The 10,213-nt window shown below is 39.3% G+C and overlaps 2 protein-coding genes across 4 annotated transcripts in view; both read left to right on the forward strand.

Moving 5' to 3' along the window:
- The window catches only part of LOC118324812 (forkhead box protein P1-like), a 12,404-nt gene extending 4,536 nt beyond the window's left edge, over positions 1-7,868 (forward strand). Inside the window, exons 3-16 of one of the 3 annotated variants that reach the window (XM_035657286.1) lie at positions 1,019-1,159; positions 1,260-1,346; positions 2,543-2,663; positions 3,106-3,211; positions 3,318-3,425; positions 3,731-3,818; positions 4,199-4,276; positions 4,376-4,571; positions 4,788-4,864; positions 5,017-5,118; positions 5,274-5,401; positions 6,558-6,612; positions 6,796-6,962; positions 7,088-7,868. In XM_035657286.1, the coding sequence (XP_035513179.1) occupies positions 1,019-1,159; positions 1,260-1,346; positions 2,543-2,663; positions 3,106-3,211; positions 3,318-3,425; positions 3,731-3,818; positions 4,199-4,276; positions 4,376-4,571; positions 4,788-4,864; positions 5,017-5,118; positions 5,274-5,401; positions 6,558-6,612; positions 6,796-6,962; positions 7,088-7,250 (1,617 nt within the window). In that variant the 3' untranslated portion in view covers positions 7,251-7,868. Of the gene's footprint in view, positions 1-1,018; positions 1,160-1,256; positions 1,347-2,542; positions 2,664-3,105; positions 3,212-3,317; positions 3,426-3,730; positions 3,819-4,198; positions 4,277-4,375; positions 4,572-4,787; positions 4,865-5,016; positions 5,119-5,273; positions 5,402-6,557; positions 6,613-6,795; positions 6,963-7,087 lie in introns of all 3 variants that reach the window. The other 2 variants (XM_035657284.1, XM_035657285.1) reach the window with 2 other exon arrangements.
- Positions 7,869-8,724: 856 nt separating this feature from the next.
- mdfic2 (MyoD family inhibitor domain containing 2) lies at positions 8,725-9,908 on the forward strand. Its single transcript, XM_035655957.1, has 3 exons — positions 8,725-8,803; positions 9,268-9,516; positions 9,646-9,908. Exons 1-3 carry the CDS (start codon positions 8,725-8,727, stop codon positions 9,906-9,908), a joined length of 591 nt encoding a protein of 196 aa, XP_035511850.1.
- Positions 9,909-10,213: the final 305 nt, after the last annotated feature.

A 10,213-nucleotide genomic window follows, 5' to 3' on the forward strand; every position in this document is an offset into this window, starting at 1 on the left:
AAAAACACATCAGACTAAGCTAAAAATAAAAGCAAGAATAAGAATAATCGCTAGTTGCTGCCCTACATAGGAATAGGTTTGACAGTTTGACATTACACATGTGTCTGTGGGGTCATTAACACTTTACTGGAGTCAGTATGCTCACTACATTTACAATTACAGGGGAAAATGAGGGGAAATCAGACACAGTGCAGACACACTGATACAATCCAATTCCATACAAACGTTTTGTACGACAAATGTATGGCTGCATTTCTTTTATTACTGTTTTTATATATTTCATTTGTTACTTTTGTTCTTTTTATGTTAAAAATATATTTTTTTCCCCCCTTTAACATCAGAGAACACTGCTTCAGTTAAGTGAGAAAACAGACTCTGTAGTGAGAGAGCGCATGATTGTTTTCTGTGTGCGTATGTGTTTAATTGCACAAATAACCTACTATTCAGCTGTGGAACTTATTTAGACCTGTTTATTTCAGTTTCAGTTTTAGCAGTACTTTGGATTTAATTATTTTGGAAACAAGGAAGGATCACTACCAGTAATGTTGGTTGTTTTTATCCTTCCCTACTGCTGTCACAGTGAAACTTTTGTGTTCTGAAGTTTTTGTCTTTGTCTTTTTTGTCTCACAGGTGCTCACTGCTCTTCCCTTTTTAGAAACTTTGTTAAATGTATGAAAAAGAAATCAGGTCACTCCTATGCTGCGTCTCATAATCCTTCACCCTGATTAAAGAGACACGGCTTCTCGTTTACATGTAAACGTACCGATTGTCTGCAGTAGAATGCAGTCCAAATAGGATGAATGAAAGCAGCTTGCACACAAATGCACACACCCAGAATGGCCTACATATTGTATATTGTATTTTTCTTTTTTTGTAACTGGCTTGTGTCTATTAAATCTGCCTTTTGAAGTGTTTTGTCTTTTACAGTGTTTCATTTTCTTGTGTGTTTTCATGTACTGTTGTGGTATAGATTTTAACTTACTGTTCTATTTTGTTTTTTGTTTGTTTTTTGACAAAGCAGGTTCCAGCGTCGTCGTCCATGATGACCCCACCAGCAGAGGCCCCACAGCAGCTGCAGCAGACACCACAACAGCAGATCCTCAGTCCTCAGCAGCTCCAAGCCCTGCTCCAGCAGCAGAAAGCACTCATGTTACACCAGGTAATGTATCTTCAGAGAAGCTACGTGTTTGTCATAGTCCACATTGATCTCGTTGTTTTTATTTCTCTTAACTCAAATTTCATCAACATTTCTGCAGCAGCAAATCCAAGAGGTCTTCAAGAATCAGCAAGAACAGCTAAATATGCAGCTGCTGCAACAGAAGAATGCTGGGATTGTTAGTCAAGAGGTAACTTTTATCAGTTCATGAATATTTGATCATTATAGCGTATTTATTATGCCACAAAGGTAATCAGTTCCAGAAATAGGACTAGTCTGATTCAGGTCAGTAGAACTAAGGGTTAAATAACAGAATACTTAACACTAAAATTATAATAATTATTGTAACCAGTTACTCATACCAGATATCACTTTCAAAATGTCCAGTTCTCTGTGACAACAAGGAGTAACACGTTGTTCCTGCCTCTACATAGTGTGTACGTAATACAAAAATAACACTTGAGGGTGAAACTATAAAAGTAACAGACCTGGATTACATTGGAGGTTTTTTAGCTGTGGAAGATACTTATTTATAATGATTTCCAATTAGTTTAATGGCTGTTGCGTGCTATCTTTCCACTTCGAGTGCCTTGGGTTTATCCATTTAGGGTGCGTCACATGTTCAAAAGCCACATGTTGCTCCTTCCCCATACCCACACTTGCAGTCTTGTGGGCTCAAATGTGCGTGTCATGTGTAAAAAAAAAAAAAAAGCCAAAAAAACAGCACAGTTAACTCAGTTGTTTGCATGTATTTGTGTGACATCAGTTGTGGCTATCCCAGTATGTTCTGAAATCCGTTAATCACTCGCAATCTTACTATGTATCCACTGCTGGCAATTAACAGAAATCCACAAGGCAGCAGGTGTTGGTCATGTGTTGTGCTCTACATAGTTTTCATCCAGTTGGATGAAATTAAAGTGAGCATGTCTTCTGTTAGGTCTGTTGGGCACCACTGTAGTGGAGGAAAAGGAAAAGGAAAAAGTTGATTCGTCTATTTCAACTCACAATGTTTGACTGACAGAGAACATTATGATAAAAATAAGCAGCATCAGGCTTGATCACCACTCAAATATGTTTTTTTTTGCCCTTTTAAATAGCTAACGACATTAGCTGATTTCATTACCCTCGCAAGATAAGTGATAGACAGCACCTGACATTATGGTCGCCCAGTGAGGCTTTGTGTGTGTTTCAAACCTACAAAATATGCCCAGTGTGATGTCTATCGGCCATATGCATTCTCTATTATATCGTTATAGAATAGATTTACCTTAGATAAAGATTTATTTCCTAAATCAAACTGTGTAACAAAAACCCAGAACAAGCTGTATTCAGTGAAGAATGTGGAAGACAGTTGCTGACAAACATTGCGTGATCTCTCTGTCACAGCTGACAGCCCAGCAGATTGCCATCCAGCAGCAGCTCCTTCAGGTGCAACAGCAACATCTCCTCAACCTGCAGAGACAAGGCCTGCTGTCTGTCCTACCCACCAGCCCTGTTACAGCCCCAGGTATGCTGTGTAACAACTGGAATTTAGGTAAAATACTTTCAAGTACAGTAGTTGGTGTTTGTTGTGCTTGACAGTATTAAGTGAACACTGAGGCCAGGATCAATGTTGGTAGGCTGAAGCACCTCTCAGTATAATGCAGTATAGTTCAACAGTACCACAAAGTGTATCCTCCAAAAGTATCATTAAAGTTGACTAAACACCTCTCTAAAACAGTTTCAACAAAAAACAAACCTTCATGAAGGCAGGATTTATTCCAGGACTGTTGTATTAGACTGCATTAGTTTTAGCTAGGCGTACCTAATAAACTAGCAGCTGAGTGTATATTTTATGATCTTAAGCTAATTTGGTTGACATTACAAAGTGACTCATGCAAGTGTAATAGCACCTCTTTGTATCAGAACACAACCATTTATGTATAGTTTGTGTATATATACAATTTCAGGCTGTGAGAACGGTAGCATCATGTCCGCTGGTGGAGACACAAGAGAGTCTTCCAGTCAACAATCTACCACCAACGGTCATCACGCTCTTCTGAAGAGGAAAGAAAGGTGATTTGGCTTTTTATACTATCCTGTCACAACTTTAATTTCTATGTATGCTTGAGCAGTACCAACATGTTGACTTATTAATGGTTGGCTTTTGTCCTGGTTGCAGTGGGTCGCTGGATGAAAACACACAGAATAGCCATCCTCTGTATGGAAATGGCATGTGTAAATGGCCTGGCTGTGAGACTGTCTTTGGAGACTTTCAGGCATTTCTCAAGTGAGTGGTGATACTTTGCATTCCTCTAAAGCTGCCGTAATGTTCATTCACAGTGCAGTGGCACAGATATAGGAAAGTATATAGGAATGAAATGTGTGTATGTTATATATTTTGTATGTATATTCAGGAGCTGTAAATGTCAGCATTACTGAACATTGAACATTACTATGAAGTATTTCCTATTTTTGTGGTGTAAAGTATTGAAATGTTTTTCAAATGAAATTATTATTTTATGCTCTCTACCACGATTCTCCGCATGTTGTTTTCCTGAATCATGTCTTGATTTTAAATGTGTTTGTCTGCAGGCATTTGAACAGTGAACACACACTGGATGACAAGAGTACAGCACAGTGTCGTGTTCAGATGCAAGTGGTTCAGCAATTGGAACTGCAGGTATTTGATTTATTTTCTTATAACTATTAACTATTTAAGTCAAACAACAAAAGGGACCACACATCTTTGATTTATTAACAGTGGTTTACTTTTAAAACTGTAATTTAACCATTGCTTGGTAGATAGGGTTATTACTTTTTTATACTGAAAAAGAAAAGGAAGAGTTTTCTAAAAACTCTGACAGTGAATTCCTGTTAAATGTCAGCAGTGGTGGTGTTTTCACACCAGGCCTGGAAACAGAAGTGATGTCTTTAGATAATTACACTTTGCAGGATGCCAGAAAAGAAGTAGTTCCCACACCGAATGTCATTTCGTCATTTAACACAAACCGTGAATTCACAAAGTCTCAACTTCTATTTCGGTCCTCTCATCTAACACAGTTGAAAAAGGATAAAGAACGACTGCAAGCCATGATGGCTCATCTCAAGTCCTCTGAACCCAAACCCGCAGCGCAGCCTGTAAGTACCTGCTATGACTGTTTCATACAATTAAAATAAATATTGTTTTGCTTGTAGTTACACTGACGTTTTGCTGACTTAACTGCTTTGTTTTTTCAGGTCAATTTGGTGTCTAATGTATCCTTCTCCCAGGCAACATTGCCCAAAGGCCCTCCTCCGATGAGCGTGTCTCAGAGTGCCACAGCACCATCCACACCCCTGACGCCACTCTCAGAATCCCCTTCAGTCCTCACTCCCAATAGCTTGTTCACTGGAACCCCTGTACGGAGGCGATATAGCCGCTCTGTGAGCCAAGGTAACAGTCAGAGCAACTAGGACTCAAGCTGAAACATGCTACTGCTAAGATGCATGTGAACATACACTCATAGGGACAGAGAGAAGGGGTTTATTTTCTATTATTTTCAATACCTTTTATTTCAGTTTTATTACTTATTATATATTAGTTGTATTGTTTCCCATTCATTCTGTATATGTTTATGTATAAATATTGCTTGTTATTGTCTTTCCACAGATATAGTTGATAATAAGGAGTTCTACTTGAGCACAGAAGTTAGACCTCCATTTACATATGCTTCTCTCATAAGACAGGTAATGTGTGCTTCACTCACTTTAACCAGCGACAAAAATATTAAAATACCTTTTGAAAATAAGAATTCACCTTTTTGCATGACAATGTTGGCCTTTCAAACCTTTTTATTGTTTTATTTCCAGTTCTCTTACATGCTCTTGGTCTCTTTCAGGCAATATTTGAATCACCTCGCAATCAGCTGACATTAAATGAAATCTACAACTGGTTCACAAGAAACTTTGCATATTTCAGGCGCAATGCAGCTACTTGGAAGGTATGAACTCTTTCATATTAAATTACTTTGGATATTAACATATTAATCAGGACAGGTCTATATGAGGTTTAAATTTTAAGTTTTAATGTAACTAGATAAATTCAGTACTTAGGTATGTACAAGTCCTAATTGTATTATTTTCTTTAAATTTCCAGAATGCCGTCAGACATAATCTCAGCCTCCATAAATGCTTTGTACGTTTGGAAAATGTGAAGGGAGCTGTGTGGACAGTGGATGAGATTGAGTTCCACAGAAGAAGGCCCCAGAAGACTGCTGGTAATGGGTAGGTATACCTTGGAATTTAAGCCAGAACCATGTGTGTTTTTCTGTTCTTTTTTTTTTTTTTTAGATATATCTCAAAGTGAGAAGAAGGCTAACATTTTTGAGCTTCTAGCTCCATCTAATCAGTAGGCGCAGTATTTACTGTAAGCAAGGTTTCAAAGGAGTCTCTAAGTCTTTGGCATGTTCATACAAGCAAATAGATGCCTTTGCGAATATAGCAAAGTGCCACATTTGTTGCTGGTTGCGCCAGTCTGCAAGCCGAACCTAGATATTTCACACAACCTTGATCCCTCTGGAACACCACTGCCAGTAGATGATCAATAATCCCATCTGGTTTGCTGTGTCTTGCCACGATGACTCAAACTCTTAACTTGTGTGTATTTTATTAGGCGCAGTGTGTATATTGGCAGTTGCTCATAGCGCCAGCAATTTGAAGGCATTAGACTGTTCACTAAGCCCCGCCCCCCATAGTTACTGTTGCTGCGCCTCTCATGTTTCCCATTCAAGCACAGCAGCTTTATGTATGATGAGGAAAAATGTAAGATCAGACTGATATTTCATTATAACATAACCCTGTTTGCCTGCTGAGCTTTTACATGCTTGGATAAGCAAGACAGAGAGGTCAGATTTATGCTTTTTGTTCATATTTTCAGTACGTTTCACTTTTAGGCTTTTAGGATGAAGACTAATCACTGTGTTGGGCAAATGTAACATTATCCAGATAACGAGTTTAGCTGAGGTTGCAGCAGTTTTCGCTGGGCATTGTAATATTATACACCGAACACACTGTTTAATCCATTCGTCACACTTTTGCTCTTTTGTTTTTGGGGAGGTTTAAAAAAAGAAAAAAAAAGACATTCCCCTTCAAACTCTTTAGATACTAGTTTAGATGACTTTCGAGTGTCACTCTGTACTGAGTAGTTCCTAGAGATGGTGCACACAACATGGGAAGAAATCCAAAGCTTGACAGGCCCACCATGCCTGGTTATGGTTGCTAAACTATGATTAAACAACTGCTGTTCAGAGGAGGGGGGGTTTAATGTACAGTAATATTGTTCTTAGTACAATGCCAGCCCCAAAGTGTGATACTTATCTCTGCTCCTTTAGGTGTTAAAGCTAAATTAAATATAACTGTTGTTGCATCTCTGTATTAATAGATCTCTCCTGAAGAACTCACAGAACCGTCAGAGCTCAGCTGGGTCTGCTCATCAGGTAAGAGACATTTGAATAGTGGATAATAAATTAAGCTGATGTATGTATAACATGAGGCTTCTGCAGTGTACATACAAAGATGAAGTGCAGAGCAGTGCCCCTATACTACATTTTGCAGTAGTCTGAAAATTGTTACAGCTGCAATATTATAAATATAAAGGCTGTTGATGTTACATTTTTCAGAGTGGTGGTCTAGACGGCAACAACTCTTTCTACAACCCAGCATCTATGGGCAGCATCTCATTACACTCCCTGCCTCATATTCTCCAAGAGCAGATGAATGGAGCCCTTGCTAATGGATCTGGATACCAAAGCGACAGCAGTGCAACACAGTCCCCTCCACAAGCTTTGTAAGTTTCATCACCACAGCTATGTTCCCATACCTGTGTGTGTTTGACACAGCTGTGATTTAATGTAATTATGTGATCACAAGTTCTGATTGCATTTTTTTTTTCCTGCATGTTCATCAAACCAGCATTAAAGAGGAGCAGGAGGACGAGGAAATAAGTGAAAATTATCCCTATGGATCTCCGGAGAGCACAGACGAGCACGGCCACAGCCCAGAGATGAACCAAGATGAAGACAACGGCAGTCCGGAGAGACCCAACCTTCATTTCGATCGTGTGCCTTCTCTATGAGGTCCAAGCTCTCCGCTGCAAGGCCGCCTCACTCACGGCGTGTCTGACTTTGTATTCCAAAAGTTTCCAAAAACAACTGCTTCATCTACGTAACCAAACACTCTTCTTGGGGATTTTTTTTTTTTTTTGTATTTATCAGCATTTCTAATTTTTCGTTGTTAATCTAGCTCTCATTTTGTGAAACTGTCTGTTCATGATTTTTCTTATTTTATATATCTGTACACAAAAGGACCATGATGAGCAGAGAAGCCAAAGGAAAGGGAACATTGATAGTTAGCACTTCACAATGAACAGTTTCTCTCCCTCTGTATAGCTACTTTATGCTATGCTGGGGCCACGCTACCTGATCTTATTTTAGTAGTCATAAAGATTTGTAGAGGAAGTAAAAAAAATATTACTTTAAAAATGAAAACGTTCACTGCCAACGTGACCTGATATATTTGTATTTAAGGTATGTTAATTGATCAAAAGAATACTTAGCTTCTTTATACTTGTTGGTCTTTTTCACCCATTCCACGGACATTGCTGAATTCGCTCTAACTGTAAGAGTAGATAATATAGATTTACCATTATTGTAAACCAATGCATCTCTATGAATAATAAATTCCTCATGATAAATGTGAATAGTCTATGTGTCTTTGATCTGGTTTTATGATTGCCTTGATGGTGATCCTTAGTCATTGCTTCGCATGATGAAATTATGGCTGTGTCGTTTAGACTGGATTTTTTTCAGTCAACAGTAATGACTTCTTAATGGAAGGTAATGGAAGAAAGCAAATGGTTTTGGTGGCAAATTTTCCACTGCGGTATTGTGGCATGTCCATTTTTATAAATCTTATAAATTCGCCCATGTGCTGTCAGCAGATGTGGTATAATAAGTGGCCTACAAAATCATTGTGGTGTTAGAAGCACTGGTGGAGTCAAGGCAATAAATTGCGGTAAGCTTTTTCTATGCAAGTCCTGTCTGTCATTACTTTCTGCATCCAGGTGTTTGATAAGTGGCCTGGCTTGACTTTCCATTGACATATAATGCCATAATTGAATGGATCTTCCGTGCATTATGCCATCACAGATTTGTAGTTGTGCTTCCTGAGTGGCGAGTATTGATCGATGTGGAGTGTGCTCACAATGTGGGTGTGTGCATGATGATGGGAGGTGCTCAAGTCCAAGCTCAGAGGGGTTCACAGTTGCAGATGCTACGGATTACACTGTTGGATATTTAACCAATACAGGCAGGTAATCTTAATAGTGAATGATTTGACAGAATTCATTAAGGAATATGTGTTTTGTTCATTTTCAACCTCAGTATACTGGCACTTTGGGACGCAATTACTGCATGATTCTCTAATTTCATATAAAAACAGAATGCCATAATGATTCATTGCTGTCTTTAGACAGGATATTTAAGTTATAATACCATTATTTATGCAGGGCTGTGTCTCCATGTGTATTCTCTCCACTTTGCTCTGAAAAGATGACAACTCCTTTAAAGCTTCCTGTGAATGATGAGGATTGTCTCGAGCTTGAGAAAATAGGGGACCATGTGTGTGATGGTAGGTTTTTGTTGTTTATGTCTAATTAGGCTAAATGCTGCTCAGGTTAAGTTATTGTTAGTTACAGCTGCAATGAAAGTGTAAGTTAAAATGGTCGAGTGATTGATAGATGTGGTGCATGCCAAATGTTAGTGGGAGAGTATATTTTCACACAGTATATATTTTCCTCAGGCTTGATTCAATCCAGGAAACTAGATCCAAATAAAAGCTTGCAAATCAATAATCCCTCCTCGCTGAAGTTTTATTGAGCAAGCCTCCTCCATTATACATTTCCAAGTCTCACCTCGCTGACATACTGCATGTTAATGGTGCTCTGAATAATTAAAACAGCCTCCTAGAGGATCTGAGTAAGTTGCCTGACAGAGACTGGACTGGGCTGCTGAACCAGCACTGATTTTTTATAACATCAGTAATGTCTGTGCATCCAAAATGATCCCTCTGTTGCTTGCATCATCCTTTCAAAGGAAGCATCCCCAAGCCAGTTTTGAGCAGTCCATCTAAAAAGATGATGGGCAGCAGTTCAGTCAGTGGGGTACGCAGACTGAGCACCATCTCAGAGCAAGAACCAGACAAACTGGACACTGATCCCAGTTCCCATGATGCCCGGCGTGGCAGTGAGTGGGGTGGATCCAGCTTCTCTTTGTGTTCTGACAAGTTTATAAACAGCAGCAGTCATTTTTCCTCTGATGATTCATACCAGCCTGACACTGGAGGTATTGTTGAACTCATCTAAAGTACAACAGTTGATGTAATTAAATTGAGACACCCTGACACTGACACTTCAGTTTCTCACCAAATCATTAACCTTCTCTCCTTTTATACCACCTTGTCACCGCCACCAGATGACTGTGCAGCACTTGTTCTCGCCTGTCTGCACTGCCGTTTCCATGAGTTAATGGTCCTTCTACCGGATACATGTGAGAGGGCTGTGAGACGCTGTTTTCCCTCGTACAAATACATCAAGACCTCCAGTGAGAGAGAACAGCAGGGAAAGGATTGCTGCAATTACAAGCTGGAACTGGACTGTAACTGCTGCGGCTCCTGTCAAGACGCGGGAGAACTCATAGAGCTTGCAATGGAGATATCGGAAGTGTGCTATCGCTGAGAAATTCCTCCTTGGCCTTTCACCTCTGACCTTTAAACACAATGAGGTCACTTTAAAAAGAATCCCAAAGATTATCCATCTTTGAATGCTCAACAAATGGCATGACTGTCTCATCTTGTTCCCACATATGTAAAAAATTGCCTGCATTACTGAGATATTTTTCATATTTGGCCTTGTGGAAATTTATCTCCAGCTTGTGTGCCTCAACATTATTCAAGCAGGTAACTACAGCCACCCTTTGAAACAGTGCAGAGTTTATGATGTGTCAGCCTCCTCATTTGTTGCTACAGCCACACAGAGCAAAG

Source organism: Morone saxatilis, unplaced genomic scaffold, assembly GCF_004916995.1.
Source record: "Morone saxatilis isolate NCDOM2014 unplaced genomic scaffold, NCSU_SB_2.0 Contig15, whole genome shotgun sequence".
Lineage (NCBI taxonomy): Eukaryota > Metazoa > Chordata > Actinopteri > Moronidae > Morone > Morone saxatilis.

What these genes read in the sequence shown, in the direction of transcription:
- mdfic2 (XM_035655957.1), top strand. Translation starts at nt 8,725, where the DNA reads ATGACAACTCCTTTAAAGCTTCCTGTGAATGATGAGGATTGTCTCGAG. An exon ending in AGGGGACCATGTGTGTGATG is followed by an intron (nt 8,804 to 9,267) that starts GTAGGTTTTTGT and finishes ATCCTTTCAAAG; the next exon opens with GAAGCATCCCCAAGCCAGTT. An exon ending in ATACCAGCCTGACACTGGAG is followed by an intron (nt 9,517 to 9,645) that starts GTATTGTTGAAC and finishes CACCGCCACCAG; the next exon opens with ATGACTGTGCAGCACTTGTT.